Genomic DNA, 22,207 nt, shown 5'->3' with positions numbered 1-22,207 from the left:
AATTCCAATAAATGGAACTGGTACCTTCTAATGGTTTACAGTTATGGTTTTTTTTAAAGTTTATTCAAGTTTATTTATTTGCTTATTATTGAGGTATAGTTGATGCACAATATTATATAAATTTCAGGTGTACAACCTAGTGATTCACAATTTTTAAAGGTTATATTCCACTTGTAGTTTTTATAAAATATTGGCTACATTCCCTGTGTTGTACAGTATATCCTTGTAGCTCATTTATTTCATACATAGTAGTCTGTACCTTTTACTCCCCCACCCCTATCTTGCCCCTCCTCCCTTCCCTCTCCCCACTGGTAACCACTAGTTTATTCTCTATATCTGTGAGTCTGTTTCTTTTTTGTTATATTCACTAATTTATTTTTCAGATTCCATATATAAGTAATATATGTTTTATGTTTTACTGAATGTACTGAAAGGGCTGCATGCATTTTTTTTATCCTAAGGGATTAAATGGGATGAGATGAAATAGCAATTTTAAGAAAGGGTACTGAGCTAGGTGAAGGCTTAGATGAAAGAGATGCATTTAGTGTGCCCACTATGGGATGCATGGCTTCTCTTATGTGATCTCATTTACTTTTATTCTGCAAATGACCACAAGGGAGCTATGAACCCTTTACAGATATGAACTTGGAGCCTTTGTCTTCAGCCAGGGCAGAGCCAAAGTGGGAAGTCAGGGCATGTGCACTTTCCACTGGGCCAGTTTCCCTAGCTTAGGTCCTGTATTTCCCCCGTGCTTTGCTTCCAGGTTAATGAGAGCCAGTGTAGCACAGTGGGTAAGCATGGACTCTGAAGCCACGCTGCCTGCATTCAAATATCTATTCTACCATGTACCACTTGGGATCTCTGCCTCAGTTTCTCTATCTGTAAAATGGAGAGAATGATAGTTGTGGTGGGAATTAATATTGTAAAACACCTAGTAAACATTATATCAATACAAGTGTTTACTAAATTATAGGTAAATTGTGTTGCACTTCTTGTCCTCCTACTGTGCTCAGTACTTAAAGGAAAGCAGATATTGTCTTTAGGTCTTCCCATAAGGGCCAGCTCTGTGGAAACAGAAATGTGTATAGATGTGAGAGAGTTCCTTCTTACATGGAAGGTTTGGGTCAGACAGGTAATACGTTTTAACTAAAATGTCACTTAGCAGCGCTAACCCTCAAATGGTGTTCTTAAGCAAAATCTAAGTGCTTATAAGACTTGTATATCGTTGAATAGCTACGTAGAGCTTTAATAAGGGTGAAAAATTCCAGTGGTTGAACTGAAATAATCAGATGAGGAATGGTAAAATAATCTAATTATTTTGTCTTTCTAAAGTGAGGGGGCTGAGCTAGATGACTTCAAATACATGTGATCTTTATAATCATTAAGCTTCTTGGTTTAGTCAGCTAGCTCAGACCTGGAATGTAGATGCTAATGTGCTTAGATTAAAAAATGGAATGATGTAATAGCTGAAAATCCTCTGGTGTCATTTGCCTAATTAAAATCTCAAAAGCTGCCTATCTGGCACATAAAAGCAACCACTAGATTGCAGAGATCTTTGGTTATAGCTTTGTGTCCTTTTGTCCACGAGCCATTGTAACCCCTTATCCCTATGTTGAATAAGTCAATGACCTTGGTGCCGTACTGCACCTCAGAGGTTACTTTTTAAATGAAGGAATTAAGACAATACTGTTATCACCTGTAGGCAGGTGACCTGCCCAGGATGTTATCCTCATCCAGTGCAGACTCAGGGACAGCACGTCTGTTTCAGAATACCAGTTCCACATGGGGAATTGAATAGTGTCAACAACTAGCCTTTGCTTGTTTGTAGAAACGACAAAGTAAAGGAGCTAGAAGAGTTCATAGTCTGAGGGGTAAACACACTGTAAAGGATAGTGTTTCTCATTCTGGGAGACGGTTTTATATCAGTCTGAGAAAAGCATCTGAGTAATTTTAATCAAACACCCTGGGCTTAGGCTAGACTTCCAATGGCTTATCCACATGATGGATGGATAAAGAGCACTGATTGGAGAATCAGTGGCTTCTGAAGAGGCAGCTGTTGAAGGTTCTCGCCAGGCAATTGTCTGGCAATTGTCTTGATTAATGAGATTATGCAGTTGCAAAGCAAACAAAGCTGAGGCTGCTAAGCTGACCAGGAAAACTCATTTTTTTCCCTTTGTATTGTAGAGCAGGTGCCTATAGGAGCAGAGAAACACTGGGGTGCCCAGCTGACCTTCATTAACATCAGATCAGTTGCTAAGTTTAGTAAACATTTGATTAGTATTTGGGATGTTATGGTCAGGAATTTCTTCATTTGCCATTTTCCCCCACTGGGAAGATCCTGTTGAAGTGATATCTCTGTGTTTAGTTTTCCAAGTACTATTGACCCTTGAACAACTCAGAGGTTAGGGACGCTGGACCTTCCACACAGTCAAAAATTTACTTATAATTAATAGCCGGCCCTCTGTACAAGTGGTCCCCCCGTATCTGTGATTCCACATCTACAGGCAGATTCAACCAACCCTGGCTCATGTAGTACTGTATATTTACTATTGAAAAGAATCCTTATGTAAGTGGACCCATGCAGTTCAAGCCTGTGTCGTTCAAGGGTTAACTGTGGTTGGAATTCTTGACAGTAACCCGACAGAATGCTGCTGCTAGTAGTAGCTATTAACTGAGTATCTATTGCATGGAAAAGGAAGAAAGGCAATATTATGTATTGTTTAAGAGCTGGGCACTGAAATGAAACTCCTGGGTTTCATTCCTCACTGTACTATTTACAGGCTTTGTGATTTTGAGCAAATTAACCTTTCTGGGCCTCAATTTTCTCATTTATAAAATGGAAATAGTAAGTGCTCCATCCATATTAGCTGCTGTTGTTAACAGCATTGTTGTTGTTGATTTCATCAGCTGACCAATGACTGTGGGAAGAGTGCAAGGTCTGTTGTACCCATACATTGACCCCTTTCTGGGTCCTTCTCACATCAAGTATGATGGAGGGAGATAAGTGAGTGAACCAAATATCCTGGTGGTCTGAGACATTTCCCGTCTGTGACTTCAGTTTTTCTCTCCAGCAGCAGCTTCCCAGTGAGTATGGGTGACTTCATTCTTTCTCATGGATAATTTTTTTCTGGTTCCTTAGCTGGGATATCAAGGTTTTCTGGCTTACCATTGTGAATAGATAAACCGTTATTGATTTTTTTCCATTACCAAGGGCTGTAAGCTAAGAGATTTGATTGGTCACAAATGAAGGAATTTGCCCCAACATTCTTGAAACCTCTCTGACCAGGGCAATACTTAGTCTTAATTAAGATAGCGCTCTTGAGGAGCAGAGAGTTAGGAGATATATTCCTGTGCTGAGAAGAAAAGGACTAAAGAGAAAAGCCTGAGACTAGACATTTGCAGAGCAGCTCAGCTGGTTGAGAGTTGGCTTTGTTTAATGCCCAACTTCTCAGAAGATTTTCCTCGGCTGAGTGGGCTTGGTGGGACATTAGCTTGAGAGTGTTGCTTAGCAACGAGATTTTGTGGGACCCGATTCTCAAAGAGTCAAGCAACCCATCCCCTGCCTGCCCTCCACCAACCCTCAGCTACCATCCTCAGCCTCCTATTAGACAATCAAGTGTGTGCTGGAGGGAGGGACCAGAGACAGGGGGCAAAGTTTAATCATTGAACTAAGCAGACTGGAAGTATTTAATCTGTAGCACCTAGTTCCCCGGAGGGATCCAGCCAGGACTGGAAGTGGGCAGCGCTCCAGAGACGTGGGAGTGAACGCCGCACGGAAATATCTGCCCACCTCAGGAGAAACCAAACTTGGGGAAAATGTTTGCGGTACACTTGATGGCATTTTACTTCACCAAGCTGAAGGAGGATCAGATCAAGAAGGTAAGGACTCACAGAGCTGAGAGATACCTGGTTCAGTCTTCCCTGACAGAGTTAATCGATCCCGTGCCTACATGTGAAGAGATTTAAGAGAGCTTATTAGAAAAGGTACACGGTGCACAGAGGCAGTAAAAACTCACAGAAGGGGAAGAGGAAGTAAATCTCCCATGGGCTGCACATTGCATACTGTCCTGAGCCTTCAATTTCACTCGGACTTCCTGGCAGATGCCAGACGGGAAGGGGATGAGGAGAAAGTCTTTAGAAAGCTTGAAGACAATTGTGTTTGATGTGAGGAATGTTTGGGGGAAAGGCTACAAAGGAGAGTCATTTTTAAAGAAAATTTGAGAACTCAAAGTAATTCACATGATTCTTCACATGCTTGAAAGGATATAAATACGGATACCAAGAGGGGTGTGAGTTTTTTGCGTACAGTAATCAAAATATGTATTGTTGGCACGTGCTGTTGGCCAGTGGTGTGCTATTAATGATGTGCATTATTTTGCCACTTTGCCCAAGAAACCTGTCTACAAAATTGATTCCAAGGTCGGCTGGTTAAAAGTTGCCAAGGCTCAAATGGGAGCCAGCCACCAGCGGTCTCTCCTGGCAGCCTAGAATGAGCCCAGCCTGCCCCTCTAGCCACACCAGCTGCCAGTGGCAGGGCTCTGGGCACAAGCATCTCTCAATTTATAGATAACAGAAGTCCTCCCAGCAGGTGGATTTAGCCAAGATTACCCAGGTATTTAAGGTGGAGTGAGGATTAAACCAAACCTCTGAATCCTCCTTCAGCATTCTTTCCATTGTGTCATGATGCCTCCTGGCTTTTCAAACTGAAAGAAAGAAAGCATGGCACCTGGCAGCCCTCCTGTGCTGGGTGGGATAATCTCCCACTACATTCTGTTCATTAGGGAGTTGGGTTGCAGGTTATAGCAAATCTTAAAATATTGTAAATCAATCAGATTTACTTAATTTTCATTTATTGATTAGATTCACGGAGCTCTCTACTAGCTTCTTAAGGAGGTGGAAAAGTCCTGTACAGCACTGCTTAAGAATTCATTTTCTGTTACGACCTCTTAGTAAAGATGTAACCTGCATGGTGTCTCTCCAGCCCTCAAGGGGAGTCTTTGGACCTTTATACCTCTGGTTCTAGCAAATTAGTTGCGTTTCCTTGGGCCCCTTTGTGGTGGTTAACCTTTAGTTACACCCAAGAATCAGGCTAGACATGTTTGTCCGCCAGCCCAGGTGCAGGCCCAGGAGGCGGGATTGCAGCCTCCAATGATCTGTTCCAGGTGCTTCTGGGAGGAGGGTCAGCATTTGTCAAGGCCTGGGGTTGACCCCTCTCTCTCTCCCAGGGGAAGGCAAGATAGCTGAGAGTGAGCTGAGCAGGGATAGTCAGGAGCACTTTCCAGCCACCTTGATGAGTGAGCCAGCAGGTGTCTGGGGTAGCAAAGGTGGCTGGTTTATGAGTTGCTGCATTGAGTCACAGGTTCTGAGAACACCAACTCATTCACTCCTCCTCGTGGTGACAACACCCCTGGTCAAAAGGCACGGGCTCTTTCTGCGTCCCGGTCAGGTAGCCAGTCCCCTCCATAGTTTCTGTGCTTCCTGCTTCTAGAGTTGTCAAGATCCTGGGTGCTACTTGCCTACGAGGGTTACTATTCAGACCCTGGAACAATTTTTTAAAATTTCCTTATACCAACATTAAAATTAAACCAAAACAAAACAGGAAGGAAGGGGAAGAAAGAAGGAAGGAAAGAAGGAAGAGAAAGAGAAAGGAAGGAAAGAAGGAAGAGAAAGAAAAAGAAAGGAAGAAAGGAAGAGGGGAGGAGAGGGGAGGGGAAGGGAAGGGGGGGAGGGGAGGGGAGAGGAGAGGAGATCTTTTCCAATTCGATGTAGTGACATTATTTGACCTATTGATAACATTGGACTGGGTCTGGTCACTGACCTGCAGATTGTTCATTCATAAGAGAAGAACTGGTTAGGTTTTTCCCTGTGTACTTTTTACAGTTTAGTAAGTCAACATTACGAAAAGTGGAAATGTTACCTTTAATCCCACCCTTCTCACAAACACTGTCATATTTGCCACGTGGAAGCCCTTGTTGTCTTTTTTCACAGTGGATGTTTTTACAGTTATATTGAGTATACCACTGTGGATCTGTATAGTTCACTTACTGTTATAACGTAACCACTTAAGTACATTTCTCCATAATTATCTTCCTAATATTCAGTCAAGTTGGATATGCCATAATTTAACCTTTTCCCTCTTGTTGGACATTCAGCCACTTTCATAAACATTTTTTTAACAAATAAAATATTGCTATGATAAACATTGGTGTGTATTTAATGTTCTCCATATTTAGGATTGTTTCCTAAGGATAGATTCCCAGAAGTGACATCACTGGGTTCAAGAGTTGAACCATTTTATGACTCTCGATTCATAATACAGGATCTTTGGACTAAGTGATCTGTAAAGTCCCTTCCGGCTCCCACATCCTGTAATTCAGCAGCTCTGAGCTTGCATTTTTGAATTTGCTCTTCGTACGTTAAATGTGATGCTTGTTGGCTCTTTTGTTTAGAAGATATCCCGTGTCACATGGTTTGTGAGTCACTCCAAGAGTGGGCTTGGTTTTCTGAACTCAAGTACCCTTCCTTGGTGCCTGCGACGTGTGGGCCTGCTTATACAGGCCTCAAATCACCTGTTTAGATTTAAAATACAGCCTTTTTGTCCCAACGTATGTTTCATTCTTCCCTTCTAACTACTGTACCAGGTGCTGTGGAAGATACAAAGAATAAACAAGAAACTGACGCTAAGTTGACAATTGTCTGTCATAACTTTAACTTACTGAAAAAGCAGGAGTAGTGACCCAAAGTCCTGAATGACTGTTAAACTTCAGCTGGCAAACTACCCCCAAAGGGCCTCAAAACCACTACTTACATACAAAGGATGATGCTATGGGGTTACCTGGAGGAGGTCTTTATACTCTGAGGCTGAGCAGAAATGAGCAGTACGTTCAGGGGCACTGTCTGAAGGACCTTGGGGTGACAAAGAAGCAAGTTCAGGTTCCGTGTAGTACATCTCACCCTTCCCCAAGCCCCAATTACTTGGGTCACGTCCCTTCTGTCGGTTTTCTCCTTGTGTGTTGCTGTGCCAACCAATTAGTCATAAACAGACTCGGGGTGAACAGAAAGCCCTTAATGAAGCATGACCTGGTTCCATCCTATCTTCTCAAATATGCTGAAAGCCCAATTGTCCTCTTTTGTTAATGGCTCTCTGATGGTTTTCTGGCCTCTTGCTGGCCCCCAAGCCCCTGGAGCCATGGACCACTTCACTGGCTTAGGACTCCATACTGGCCCTGGACTGAACTGGGATGCCTGCCCTCTAGGCCTGGCTGATGACTGGGTACCTGTCTTATGATAAAGGTCATGTGACCCCTGGACTTTGGTATAACTTGTCTGTTTGGCTTGTGGGTCCTGCACAAAGCTGTGAAGCAAAACCAGGCCATGGAGCGAGGAATATGGAGACTGCATTATAGTCCCAGGGCTGCCACTTACCTATGGCTCTCCTCCTAATGCTGCTTAATGGCTCTGAGCCTTGGAGTCCCCACCTCTCAATTAGGAGCAATAATTTGGCCTTACCTGACTGCCTCAAATGGATGTCTTGGAGGTTAGATGAGGTGACATACATGAAAGCACTTTGTATACTGCAACAAATGTTCTTAGCCTTAGACAAAAGTGTGGGAGAGCAATTCCTGCAGGAATGTGCCAAGATGAAGCCTCCTTGTGACCTGGATGAGTAGAGAGGCTGTTCAGTAGGTAAAGCAGGGTGGCAATACAGGGCACCTATGCCACTGTCCCTCCTCCTGATACTCCATCCCAGCGAGCCCTGGGAATCTAGGCTGCCACCACCAAGTGATTAGCGTTAGCATGGGGAGGAAGGTAATATGATGTGACTTACTACCTTCAAATGGACTGTGCCCAGCAATAGTAATTTTTACATCTTCCCTCCACTGGGGTAGCGGCCCTTTGTTCCAATTTTCTGGTTACTTGAGTGACATGCACTCATTTCCAATAGCAATTTGATCTGGCTTTAAAAATTAAACTTCATCTTAGTTAAAACAACCTCAGTTAAAAACAAAATGGAAATTTAAAAGCACTGGACTTTAGAGGTTGCACTTGGAAACTGAATTTAGCTCTGATCTTCCTAGCGACCCATAAACAAGGGGAAACGTGTGAATATATATTGTTATCATTGCACAAAAGAAGGCTTCCATGTTTAGGAATTTGAGGTTCAAGCTATAGCTAGTCTTTTCCAGAGGAGAGGCAATAGGACAACGGTGAGGGCCTTGAACCGGGAATTAGAAATTGAATCCTTCTTCATTTTTGCCCCCTCCATTGTCCCATCAGAAAAATGGGGGAATCATTTTTTTCTCAGAGCTTGTTTTTCAGAGGAATAAGTCCCCACCTCCCTGGCTTTCCATTCCATTCTGTTCTAACTCCCCAGCTTGATGAGTGGTCAGGCAAGGGACCTTTGGGAATCCACATCAAGAAGCTGTCCTGAGTCAGGAATGCAGCTTCATGCCTGGAGTGGGAATTTACAGCCTTGAATGGAGGGCAGGTGTCCCCAGCAGCCAACCCTGATCACTCTGCTATCTGTTCCAGGTGGACAGGTTCCTGTATCACATGCGGCTCTCCGATGAGACCCTTTTGGACATCATGGCTCGGTTCCAGGCTGAGATGCAGAAGGGCCTGGGGAAGGACACCAACCCCACAGCATCAGTGAAGATGCTGCCCACCTTTGTCAGGGCCATTCCAGATGGCTCAGGTGAGTGGGGCTGGGGGCTGCCAGGGACCCTGATCCCCCTGGTTCCCTCTTGGCTGATGGGTAATTGAAGTTTGCTCCTGTTTCCTGGCTTACCTCTCCAGCCCTCTCTCCCCATCCCCCCTCCCCCCGACTCTGTATGCTTCAGTCATGCTTGGTACCAAAAGTTTTGAGCCAAAGTTCAAATGCATCTTGTTTCTTCCCTGCCTGCCTTAGCCCTACACACTCTGTTCCCTCTCCTGTTGGAGAATCCCAACACTCTTCCCCTTATGAACACCAGCTTGGCTTTTCCATCTCAGTGTAGAGGTTACTGCCTCCATCTGGGAAGCATCCCCATGCTGGATTAGGTTCTTATCAGAGCGCCTGTCACCCCGCTGTGTGTGAGAGTCTCACCACTGGACCAACACTCCCTGAGGGCAGGGTCTGTGTCTTCTTCACCACAGCGCTCTGGGCGTTGCATAGTGCTTGATGCATACTAGGCCTGAAATATTTGTAGAATGGATAGTAAATGGCATTTCACTCCTAGGTATCTAGATTCTAGGCTATAGATAGGAAGTAGTGGAAGATAGTATGACATAGTGGCAAAAATATTAAATAATAATTGAAGAAACCTAGGTTCTAGGCCCAGCTCTGTCATATCTCAGTGACCTTTGGCAAAATGTTTAGCCTTAATTTTTCTATCTGTAAAATGTGCTTTCTACTGCTGCTGTAATAAGTTAGCACAAACTTAGCAGCTTTAAACAACACAAATTAATTTTCTTACAACTCTGGAGGTCAGAAGTTTGCAGTGGGTCTCCCTGAGCTATAATCAAGGTGTTGGCAGAGCTGCATTCCTTCTGGAGGCTCTGGGGAAGAACCTGTTTCCTTGCCTTTTCCAGCTTCTAGAGGCCACCTGCATTCCTTGGCTCATGCCCCTTTCCATCTTCAAGCCCCAGTATAGCATTTTCAAATCTCTGACTCTGACCCTTCTGCCTCCCTCTTCCACATTTAAAAACCCTGTGATTACATATGCCCACTCAGATAATCCAGCATAATCTCCCAACCTCAAGGTCAACTCATGAACAATTCTGATTCTATCTGTAACCTTAATTCCCCTTTGTTACATAACCTAACATATCCATAGGATCTGGGGATTACAATGTAAACATCTTGGGGGAGCCATTATTTTGCTTACCACAGCCTAGAGACCTCTAGAGGGAATCTATGAGGTTCCATCAAACTCCTTTACTCTCAGCCTCTGGGTAAAGCCATAGGAGGGAAAGGAACTGGTATCTACCAGGCACCTATTATGGTCATGCGGTGCTAGGGACTCACTGTCTCATACAATCCCCATAAGAACCCCATGGTGTAACTCTTATCCTCAGGTCAGATGAGCGCAGTGAGGACCAAGGGGCTTCCTCAATGTCAGGGCCCCAGTTCTGCAACCAAGCTCCAGCAGGGGCTTTGGGGCTCTTGAAGGAGCAGGGACCTTTGATCGGATTAGGGGGCTTTGGGCCGCTCTGGGACAATGCCTGGGCCCAAGTAGCTTGGCTCTGCTGTTTGAGAACTGGGAACTGTGATGGGAAAGACCCGTTCCCTTGCTGGTGGCGGTTGTGTAGTGGGCGGTGTACCACCATGAAGGAACACAGGCTGTGGAGGGAGACAGTCCTGCTTTGAAATCTCTGCTGAGTTCTGACACTGCTCTTTGAGAATGCTGTGGGGACTGTGTCCTTGACAGATCATCTGGGGCATTCCGAGGAAGCACCTGAATCATGAGGTGTGTGAGGGAGGGAGCCCCAGGTCAGAGTCCTCCTGGCTTTTGGTGCTTTGGTTCCTCTTGTAGAGGTGTGTCCCCAGAAGCAAGGGAAAGTGGACTTTGATGGTGTGAGGCTGCTGGCCAGGTGTGCCTTCCCAACCCCGGCTGCTTCAGGAAGGTTTGGAAGTGAAACCGACCAAGTTTTAGAAATTGCGTCCTCCTCAGGCCAGGAGACACCACCTCCTTTCTTCACTGTCTCCTTAGAGCCTCTCATCACACAATAAATCTCACCAGTGATCCTGCTGCAGTGAGGTCCCTGGGCCCAGAGTCCCTGTGGAGCCAGGTGACCTTGTTAAGTCCCAGAACCACTGTACTCCTGTCCTCATTAGTAAAAGGGACATGGGCAGTTTGTCCCACCAACTTGTAGGGTCGTTAGGATCAGATGAGGTCATGTGGAAGGAATGCTCTCAACTATTCAAAATGTCCCAAGTCCTACAGAGCTCCTGGGAGCTGGTGGTATGATTTCATAATTATGTCCTAGTCTCTTGGGGCCTCCATTTCAGAAATGTATTCAATTTCCAGAGAAATCCTTTTGAGTTTGCCTACTCTCTAGTTTCCCCTCCTTTCATCTGAACCTCCCTGAGAGAGGGGGTAACCTGATTGAGCCTTAGTTACCTCCCAGCCTGTCAGTCAGGGAGCAGCAGTTGACTGTTCTTACAAGTGCCTTAAAAGCATGGTTATCGTTTGTGCCTTCTCTTCTACCAGTCACCAGGGAAGGGGGACAGGAAGTGCCCATCTTGTGATTTGAAGGTGACAGTGGTTCTTTAGGCCCCATCCCAGCTGCCTCTCTTCTTGGCCTCTGTCTCCAGGCAGCCTCCTAGGCCTCCCGGAGGGTGAGCCTTGCAGGTTGAGCCCAGGAGCCCCAATGTTGTCAGCTGATGGGCCCAGGGGTCTGCATTAGGACAGGGGTCCCGCACTTGCCTGAGCATAAGACTCACCTGGGACGATTCCTAAACATATGGCTTCTCAGGCCTCTCCCCCTGGAGATGGTGAATCTCCAGGAATATACACGTTCAGTCCTCCCGTGCCTTTGGGAGATGCTGCACTAGGGAGTGGGGAAGGAGCCGGAGCACAAGCCCTGGCAATGGCTTAGGAGAAGGAAACCCCTGGCGTCCACGGCTGCCTGGAGCCCCTGAAAGGTCACTGGAGGATCGTCTACAGCTGGTGGATTCTCAAGGACACCTCACCTCCTTGAAAGATCATTTCTTTTTTTAAAAATTAGTATTCTTTTTATTTTTTAAAATTGTGACATAATTGACATATAACATTAGTTTCAGGTGTACAACATACTAATCAATATTTGTATATATTACGAAAAGATCACAACAGAAAGTCGAGTTACATCCATCAACACACACGGTTACAAATTTTTTTTCTTGTGATGAGAACTTTTAAGATCTCTCTTAGCAACTTTCCAATATGCAATACAGTATTATTAACTATGGTCACCAAGCTGTACATTACAGCCCCATGATGAGAGGTCATAATGATCTTAATAATCACCGTAAAGATCCTGATGGCCCCCCTGCAGCTGTTGCCCTCTTCTTCTAGGCAGGTCCTCCTTTCCCTGGGGTCCAATGAGTCCTTTCTCTATGTCAGAATCACAGAAGGGATCACACCGTGTGGTTTTTATTAAAATCCTCCAATCTATCCTGGTTGGTGTCAGAGGCGTTTTCCCAAAATCTCAATCAGGTCTTGGTTAAAATCTTTCTGTGGCTCCCCCTCACCTTCTGGATAAATCCCAAATTTCTTGGAGGTGGGGTGGCTTTTCCAAATCCTTCCTAATTTAACCCGAGACTGCCTGCCAGTCTGATTTCTGTCACACGTCCCTCCTGCTCAAAAGCGCAGACCTTTCCCGCCCCAGGCAAACTCATTCCTTTGCTCATGGCCTCCTCTCCCTGGACCCCTGCTCGCCTCTGTCTGGCTGGCTGACTCGCTCTCGTCATCACTCAGCTCTGTATCACTTCCTCTGGGGTGTTGACTCCTGCTCTGATTTAGACACTGCTCCCTGTGCTTCCCACAATCAGAGCACGTGCCCTACTGTGTGGAAATGGTTTATTTACTTGCCTGTATTTCTGATGGGCTTCCCAGGGGGCCCACAGTCTTTCGTCTTTGCATCCCTAGCACCTGGCATGTCACTTGCCACAAAGTCAGTGCTCAGTAAATGTTCATACGTACATGGATGGTGTGATCTACCCTCTTTCCTGTGCAACACCTGTGATAACACCTGTGAAATCATCTCTGGCTTGGTACATGATGAGTGCTAATAAAGTTGCACAGGATTAGGTCCTTGGAGTCCCTCCCTGAATAAATGGCTCCATCACGTTCCTTGCAGGGCTGATCTAGGGAGATAAGAATCTTGCTTTCCAGAAATCTCCACAAAAGCAAAATATCCAGCTGGCTGGGTCTATAAATGAGGACTCTAAACTTTGTTCCACGGACCTGCAGCAGCAGCTTGTTTAGAAATGTAAAATCTCAGGCCCCACCTCCACTGAATCATCATCTGCATGTTAACAAAACTCTTGGGCGATTTACATGCACATTAAAGTTTGAAGAGCGGTGCTCCACGCCATTGGGAGGGCTTGCCACTAGTTCCTTGATTGCTAGGAACAGAGAAACCCAGTCAAGGCAGGTCAGGAAAGGAGGCTTGTAGTACAAGGACACATAAACCCAAAAGGGAGACACACAGGACCTTGTGGGAATCTGAGGGCAGGAACTGTGGTACACTCAGGCTTCAAGGGAACTGGAACTTAGGAATTTTCCTCCACGGTTTCAGCCTACATACATGTGGCCACCTTGGCTACCCAGCTGACCTCTGATGTTTGGGATGCTTCCACTTCAGTTTTTACCACTTACTAGCAATTTCCCTCTATGTTTTTCACATTTCACAAGGAGTGAATCTGAATGGCCAGCTGGTTCCTTAGATTCATGCAGCTGTGTTTAGGGTCACATGGTACCAAAGAAAGGCCACTTGGGTGACCAGATTTGTGGTCACAGAGTTTCACTTACACGTGCCTTGGCCATATGTCATGAAGCGTGCCTGGTACATGCAGCCACTTTTCCAGCACAGATAATTCTATACAAAGACTTGTTGGTTCAGGGGTTTGCACACATGAGTTCCCATCCCATATCTGGCTGATGCTGAAGATACTGGCAGGGTCCTAGGCAGGAGCTCTGGCTGGAATCTAAGTTGAAGTCATCAGGGTGGGCTGCCTCACCCCAACACATGTGTCATTTCCACCTTTTTATTAATAGCATCTGTCTTATACTGGACTCGGTCAGGTTACATTTTCTCCTTTTGGAGTGGCTCTGGCCCAAAATATTAAGCATCCTTGGCTCCTTAAGGACCAGCATTTGGTTCTTGTCTCCTTTCCTTCCTGGAGTGTCTCCTCTCTGCTCATAAGACTGAGGCTCATATGGGGCTGCTTTCTCCTCCCTGCACTCCCCCTGCCTTTTCTGCCGTATGCCCGTTTCCCGGAGTATCAGCTCTCTCCTCCCGGTTGCCGGGGTTGTGGCGGGCTAGAATAAGCTCCACCGTCAAGGCCCATTTCTAACACCACCTGCGTGAAGGGAGTTCATGTTTGCCCTCTCCAGATGAACGCGTTTATTCCCTACGGGACGGCCCAGTGGGCAGGGCTGAGGCTGCAGAGGCAGGCAGACTTGGGTCACACCCCAGCTTTGCCCTTTGGAGGGCACAAATCAACGGCCACACTTCTGGAGTCTTGGCGCGTGGGCATAATGATACCTGGCTTGTGGGTTGGTTGTGAGACTTCATGACATTTATTACAGTTCCAACTTTGAATGCAGAGCTTGCTATTTAGCAGACCCTCAATAAATGATAACTTTTTTGGCTTTGTTTTTTAATAGAAAACGGGGAGTTTCTTTCCCTGGATCTTGGAGGATCTAAGTTTCGAGTCTTGAAGGTGCAAGTCTCCGAAGAGGGGAAACGAAATGTCCAGATGGAGAGTCAGTTCTACCCAACACCCAATGAAATTATCCGAGGGAATGGCACAGAGGTAGCAGGGCAGGGGCTCTGTGAAGGTGGGGGAAGGCCTTGGCATCAAGTTGCTGGGTGACTGTGCCTTAGCCCCGTGTCCTGTGCTTTCTCTTCTCTGCAGCTGTTTGAATACGTAGCTGACTGTCTGGCAGATTTCATGAAAACCAAAGAGCTGATGCAGAAGAAATTACCTCTTGGCCTAACCTTTTCTTTTCCCTGCAAACAGACTAAATTAGAAGAGGTAAGGCTGGTGCAAGGGAGGGAAGGAGCTGGATAGGATTTGGGTTTGGGGCTGGAGAATGGCATGTGCAGGGGTCAGGCTGGGAACAGGAGAGATCAGCAGGAGTTTTCTTGTTTGTTTTTTCTTTTTTTTTAAACAGTGAGGTGGAATTGTGAGGCAGGGAATATGTTAACATGGCCGCCTTGCCTAGGGGCACAGCACAGGGAATGAAATGGTTTTCACCACCAAGCTCAGTGGTTCTCAGACCTTGGTTGCGTCGGAATCCCTGGAGGGTTTGTTAAACACAGATTGCTGGGCCCCATGCAGGAGTTTCTTAATCAGTGGGGCCTTAGGTTTGTATTTCTAATAGGTTACCGGGTGATAACGAATGCTGCTGGTCTGGTGACCACTCTCAGAAGCATTGACACAGCTAACTAGAATAAGAGGGGGAAGACTTGGGGAGTCTCCCTCTACAGTGAGCGCTTAGGAGGAGGACTGAGGTGGGGTCATTGGAGTGACAGTGTTACTGAGCAGACCCAGCGCCTGGGATGTATAGTCTCAGCTGTGCCACTAGCCAGCAGGAGTCTCCGGTAATCCATCTCTGTGTGCCTCAGATTTTCAATTTGTAAACAGGGAGAAGGCAAAGCTTATCTTATGTGAATCTGTGACAATAAACGGGGGGCCATATAAAAGGACAATGAGCTTTCTGGGGCCAGGGGGTTATTGTCACAAGTCAGGTCTCCCCAGGCCACTCCTGCCTGGGGTGGTGGTCTGTGAGCTCCTGCTGCACAGACTGGTCATGACACCCAGCTCACAGTCAATTCATGGACCACCTTGACTTGGGATGTGTTTGATATTGTTGGCTTGAGCCGCTTATTGATAATGGGATAGTGGAAAGGGAATGGGTTTTCACATTCCACAGACCTGGCTTCGAATCCTGGCTCAGAACAAGTTGTGTCCCCTGGGCAAGTTACTTAACTTCTTGGGTCCCTTGTTTTCTTATCTGTAAAACAAGGATAATATCTACTTGCTGGGCTGAGGTGAAGCTTAGACGAAGCATCTGTAATGCGCTGAGCACTGTGCCTGGTGGATCAATGGTAGCTGCAAGGTTTTGACAATTGTCCCTATACAACTTGTCTCTTCATTCTTTTGTACCTTGTCGCCCAATTCCACAGATGTTTCTGGAGGGCAGGCACTATTTTATATTGTTCTTCCTCTCCATCCCCAGGGTCTCTAGCACAATGTCTTATATTTAATAGTTATTTGATAACTATCTGACAATTGAAAGGTGCAATCAATCATTTATTGGATTCCGTTGAATGGGAATTTGCCATCATCTATCTATATGGGAGATGGGCTGAGGTTTACTTTTTAATTATTTTCTTGAGAAAGAATTGGAAAAAAATAGTGTGAAGAAGGTTTCAGGGAATGTTAGAAGAGGCCAGGTAGAGCTTCGCTTGTGTTTGCAGGCTGGAAGAGCAGAGTTCCCCCGAGTCAGTAGGAGAAGTGGGAGGAGTCAGGAATCAGGCCTCAATTCACCAAATAGTTAAACACCTCTTACTTGAGCTTAGGAACAGAGACCTCAAGAAGAAGGAAGATGATGATGATGATGATGATGATGATGATGGTGATGATGATAGACTGTATCTCAGATTTTGACACTGTGTCTTGCACTATGATGAACTCTTTATGTGTATAACCTCATTTAAGTCCCAAAGCAATCATATGAGGGAGATATAATTATTTCCACTTTATATTTGAGAAAATGCAGTTCAGAGAGGTTAAGAGACTTACCCAAGGCCACACAGCCAAGAATGGCTCAGCCCAAGCTCACAAACTCCCTGACCACACTGACTTTCCAAAAAGACACAGGTCTAGAATGTTGTTTAAAATGCCAGCAGGTGCCTGAAAGCATTTTAACCCATTTTGTGTTGTATCCCAATGAGGGTTTTCAGACGACATTTAAACGAGGCAAGGGTGGCTTGATTATATCGAGGAAGGGAAAACCTTTTTCTCTTCAAAGTCTAGTTGAATTACCTGCATTTTATAAAATTTCCTCCCAAGCTGCCTTTCAGTGAAGTCTAAAGTAGAAAAGCTTCAGCCACAAGGAAATGCGTTAGTAATAATAACCGAGAGTGGGCATAGCTGTTTAACCGTGATTCTGCTGCAGATGTAGATTTGTGACATGAAAATAAGGGCTTTGGAGAAGGTGGAGTCTGATGAGCCATGTAAGTGCAGAAGGAGGTGGGAAGGGGAAGACTTCTTAGGAGGAGGTATGGCTAAGGGGGATTCTTTGTAAAACTAAAAAATGATGAAAGAAGATCAGGGCATTGGAATTAAAGGAGGATGTCACTTTGTTGTTGCTGTTGTTTTGTTTGTTTAAGTGAGGGAACGGAAAAGTCTTAGCCAAAGAGAAATTTCTTTGTGTGTGTGTATGTGTGTGTTTCTGATGATAAAATGGTAATACTTTTTCAAGGTAGGAAAAAGAAGAGAGAGGAAAGAGGGTAGGAATTGAAAAGTTTAAAGAAGAAAATAGAAATCTCCTCTAATCCCAACCTTCAGAGATATGCCCTACTAGAATTGTTGGGTTTTCCTTCCAGTCATATCTATATTAAATACTGGTGTTATACTGTATGTGTAATTTTAAAATATGTAGTTGTATGTACAGCTTTTTTTTCACTTAACAGTATATAACATGCATTTATTCCCCACTGCCCCATATATACTCCCCCCAACAGGTCCCACATTGTCCCTAGCATCCGTTTTGGGGGGACACCACCCTACAATCTCTCACTCCTCTGTCTGGTAGGGCAGGGATGTTACCATAGCCCATGAGGGCAGAATTTAGAGCTACCACTAAGCAGCGCTGTGGTGCAGGGAAAAATCTGGTCACTGAAGGGGGGCGTCAGAGACCTGTGTTCCAGTTGGGCTCTGTCCTTCACTCACTGTGACACCTGGAACAGCTTCCTTCCTCTCTAAAGCTTGGCTGCTTTATCCATAAACTGAGGGGGTGGGGATGGTCAGGGAGTTAGTAAGTTTGGGCTCAGCTCCTCTTGACTATGTGACCTTGGGCAAGTCTCTTAATCTCCAAGTTCTCGTCCAGTATGAAAAATTCTGTGATTATTTGCTATGTTAGACAGAAACTCTTGAGAAACACCAATTGTAAGCAGATAATTGATAATGCAAATTGAGAACTATTTTTCTAAGTTGAAATGAAGTCCCTGAGGGAGTCTTAGAAGGTAACATGTCAGTTCTGCTTTGTGGACCTGGCAACCAGGCATTCTGCACACATCATGCATCTACCGTATGCCGGTACTTCTATCAGAGCAGTCCTGTGACAGAGGCAGGGAAGTGATGTTTCCATCTTACAGATGAGTAAACTGAGGCTCAGAGAGGTTAAATGACTTGGACAATGTCTTATGAATCTAAGTGTTCTGACTCTGCAGCCATTGTTCTTTCTGCCCCTATGTATTATGTTTTAAACTGCTCAGATGAGAGTAATAAACATGTCGAAATTATTAGAAAAGGCCTCTGGAGAAATGTTGAAAGGATTGGTGTGATTCAGCTTAAAGAAGAGAAGGCCACAGGGGGATACACTTTAAGCATGAAATTTCTGCAGCTCATTTTCAGAACTGAGTGCCTTCCTCATTTTGTCTGGATCTGAAATCTTCCCCCAGGGTGTCCTGCTTTCATGGACAAAGAAGTTTAAGGCGCGGGGAGTTCAGGGCACAGACGTAGTGAGCTCTCTGACCAATGCTATAAGAAAACACAAGGTAAGGAATCCACCTCTGCGTGGGGAGGTCTCCCAGTTCTAGCCCCTTTCTCTTGCAGGGGGTAAGGGGAGAATGTGGGGGAGGGTTGTCTGCTACATGCCTGCCCTCGAAGGAGAATCAGAGACGGATTTGATCTTAGGGAAGGTCTCACTGTAGCACAGATGCTGCCGATTTGGATAAACCCACCTGTGGGCCTTGGCATGTGGAGAGTGTTCCGATCACTGTTGAAGGGTGACCCGCACTTCCCTGGGGCCTCCCCAGCTGCCACAGCCCCTGGGGGTCTTGGTTAGACCTGATGCTGTGTGTGATGCTCCAACTGCCACCTTTCCTCTCTGAGGCTTAAAAGGTCACTTTCTTTCCTGTCTGGCTCTCAATCCCACTCTCCACTCTCTACTCATTGAGTATCTCTGTTTGTTGAATACATTTTATGATAATTTGAAGAACTATAAAAGCAAGACATGCTCCTTGCAGAGCTGAGAAGTACACAAATAAACCCAAATGACTTGCTACCCTGACAGCATGAGGAATATATTGATGTATACCCTTCCAGTCTTTTTTCTCTTTAAAGTTGCTCTCATGTTCTTTTGTATCCTTTGTTTTTGTCTTATTGTTTTCATTTCACTTTAAAATGCTCCCCCAAACCTTGTGGAACCATGGTGTAGTAACCCACGTTGACTTGGTAGAACGGGAAACCCATGGTGGTGCCCACGGAGAGGACTTGGCTGAGACTGGTTAAGATGTCCCCATGGGCAAGGACTTTGGTGTTTTCTCCTGGAAACGCTATTGCTCCTAGGATAAACATGCTTTTCTCAGGGTCCCTCAAACATGGGCTGGAGTCCTGGTGATCGGTCCCTCGTATTTTCATTGCTCAGAGGCTTTCACCCACCGAGCAGGAGCGTGAGTTTCACTCTTTAGCTCCCAACTGCTCTTTCTCTCCCCTGAACCTTGACAAGGGCCTTATTCCTTACACACAGGCCCAGAAGGCAAGATCTAGAGATTGTCTCAACCAGGCACCTTCACTGCTTTTGCTTCCTCTGTGGGGAAACATAAAGGGATAACACCTCCCTCCCACCCACTGATGCCCTCTGGGACTTGTGTTCCAGCAGGATTTAGATGTGGACATCCTGGCTTTGGTCAATGACACCGTGGGGACCATGATGACGTGCGCCTATGATGATCCCTACTGTGAAGTTGGTGTCATCATTGGTAACTCAATTTGACTTGCTTTTTGGAGGAGGGTGAAAGGGGTTGGTTTGGGGCTTAGTTTCGGGGAACTCTGAGTAAATTCTGTGGGAAGGTTATTGGCACTTTCTACTTAGAAGAAGCAACATAGGGAGATGGAAAATTAATATATGCATTCATTCAACAAGTGTTTACTGAGTGCCCGTTGTGTGCCAGGCCTTGTGCTCTGCATCAGATTCTCAGTGGTGAGAGTCCCAAAGGTTCCTGTACTCATGAAGCTTTCAGCGCGGAGGTGGGTGAGAGACCGAAAAGGCCTAAACAAGTAATATAAATTCAGGTGGTGGTTAGTATGATAAGGAATATAAAGCAGGGTGATGTGACTGAGAGTGAGTGTGGTGGGGTGGTCAGGCCGGGCCTTGCTGAGAGGTGACATTTGAGCAGGGACCTCAGTGATGAGGAGGAGGGAGCAAAGCAGAGCTGGTGAGGAAGAGAGTCCCTGTGGCCTCTGAGATGGGAATGAGTCTGGGGTGCTCGAGAAACTCTAAAAGGCTGAATCAAAGCGAGTGAGGCTGAGGGTAGAAGGCCTTTCACGTGAGAGAGTGGACAGGACTGGGCAGGTGGCCTAGGACACGGAGCACAGTCACTGGAAGGCCTTTGGCTTTTACCCCAGGGTAGGCAGGGCATGGGAGGACTTTGGGTGGCGGATGGATAAGTGGGGTGTGCTTTTTTTTTTTTTTTAATTATAAATTTATTTATTTTTTGGCTGCATTGGGCCTTCGTTGCTGCGTGTGGGCCTGGACCAGGGAGGCCGCAGCACAGTGTGGGGGTCTGGTGGGTGGTCTCAACACCTGAGCTGGGAGGGACTCTCCTGGAGGGGTCCATGAGAAGGCTGTGCAGGGGACAGTAAGGCCAAATGGACCGGGTTTATAGGCTGTTCTCAAACATCCCTGCAGCTTCCCTTTTCCTTTACCACTATTGGGGGAAGTTTTCTGAATTGCTTTTTCTTAATTTCTAACTCACTCTCCTCAGCCTGACTTTCCCAAAGGGCAGGATCTTTACAGCAGAGGGGCTTGATCTGCCTTCCTGTTTCTGGAGCCCCACACCTCTGGATGGGCCTGGCGCTTGTCTGTCATGGCATCTGCTACTGCCCACTGTGTCTGTCTTAGCGACTGTGTCTGGTAACCTGCCAATTGGGTGCCATGCCTAAACAGTGTCTGTGCTTTTCTGAGAAAAGCTTTTTCCAAATATTCTATTACACTCTGATTCTCTACATCTCTTATTTCTCATGTTGGCTTTAAAATTCTGACACCAGAGTATCAGCCAGGGGAAGATACTTTAAAAAAAATAATTTTTTAAACAGCTTTATTGGGGAATTTCCTGGCAGTCCAGTGGTTAAGACTCCCTGTTTCCACTGCTGGGGACCTGGGTTCGATTCTGGTCGGGGAACTAAGATCCCATAAGCCACGCGATGTGGCCAAAAACAAAAACAAAAACAGCTTTACTGAGGCATAAAATCCTCTCATTTAGTTGTATAATTCAATGATTTTTAGTGAATTTATAGAGTTTTGTAACCATCACCACAATCCAATTAGCACATTTCCATTATCCCAATAGGTCCCAAACCTATTGGCTGCAGATTGTGCCTATCTGCAGCCACTCACCACTACTCAAGTGTTTGAGGTATTTCCTTGGAGTGAGTTTGTGTTTGAATAATGGCATGTTGCTTTCTTATGTGATAGCTAATCACTGTCAAAGATAAGGATGTAGCTTATGCTAGGAACAATTTGTGGCAGGCTATGAGTAAGGAATATTTTTAGTATCAAATAGAGAAGAAGCTAAGTAGCATAGGGAAAGGATTAAAAATATTACTCTGGGTCGGTGATTTTTTTTTAAAACATATTTACAAAGTTTGGTTAACTCATCCTCCTCTTAGTAAATACACTGTCAGCTTTCATACATATTCATCAGGGACTTCTTCACAATTGACTCCATTGATAACAGCAAACCATTAACACCCTGACAAGTGTAGACTTGACATGTCAGCTTTATTCCTCATGAACTCCCCGGCTCGCCAAAAGCTGCTTCCCTCAGCGAGAACCAGCCCCCGGAGTGGATCAAAAGCACTTTGTGATGCGTTCAGAGGACTCTTGGGCAGTTGAGAGTCCCCTCTGTCTTTGTCCAGCTGGGAGCCCTCACGTCTCTGTTTTCTCCCTGATCCCTCGTCCAGGCACCGGCACCAACGCGTGCTACATGGAGGACATGAGCAACATCGAGCTGGTGGAAGGTGATGAGGGGAGGATGTGCATCAACACCGAGTGGGGGGCCTTCGGGGACGACGGGGCCCTGGAGGACATCCGCACCGAGTTCGACCGGGAGCTGGACCTCGGCTCTCTCAACCCTGGGAAGCAGCTGTGAGTACCCTGCGCTGTAATCTGGGCATCGGCACCGGGAAATGTCCACTTACTCAGGTACGCTTTACACCTGGGAGGCTTCTTAGCTGTGACTCGTTATCCATCACAGGGAGTTTATGAGTCAAGGCTTGTATTTC

At 45.8% G+C, this 22,207-nt stretch overlaps 1 protein-coding gene across 1 annotated transcript in view; it reads left to right on the top strand.

The window, feature by feature from the left end:
- The first annotated feature begins 3,072 nt into the window (after nucleotides 1–3,072).
- HKDC1 (hexokinase domain containing 1) overlaps nucleotides 3,073–22,207 on the top strand; it is a 43,154-nt gene continuing 24,019 nt past the window's right edge. Inside the window, exons 1-8 of the mRNA XM_061181436.1 lie at nucleotides 3,073–3,084; nucleotides 3,699–3,879; nucleotides 8,533–8,695; nucleotides 14,355–14,503; nucleotides 14,606–14,725; nucleotides 18,382–18,477; nucleotides 19,581–19,683; nucleotides 21,887–22,070. Coding sequence (XP_061037419.1) covers nucleotides 3,817–3,879; nucleotides 8,533–8,695; nucleotides 14,355–14,503; nucleotides 14,606–14,725; nucleotides 18,382–18,477; nucleotides 19,581–19,683; nucleotides 21,887–22,070 — 878 coding nt within the window. The 5' untranslated portion in view covers nucleotides 3,073–3,084; nucleotides 3,699–3,816. The remainder of the gene's footprint in view (nucleotides 3,085–3,698; nucleotides 3,880–8,532; nucleotides 8,696–14,354; nucleotides 14,504–14,605; nucleotides 14,726–18,381; nucleotides 18,478–19,580; nucleotides 19,684–21,886; nucleotides 22,071–22,207) is intronic.

This window comes from Eubalaena glacialis, chromosome 1 (genome assembly GCF_028564815.1).
Source record: "Eubalaena glacialis isolate mEubGla1 chromosome 1, mEubGla1.1.hap2.+ XY, whole genome shotgun sequence".
NCBI lineage: Eukaryota > Metazoa > Chordata > Mammalia > Artiodactyla > Balaenidae > Eubalaena > Eubalaena glacialis.
Note: the sequence above shows the minus strand (reverse complement) of the source record. Positions and strands in the feature narration are given on the sequence as shown.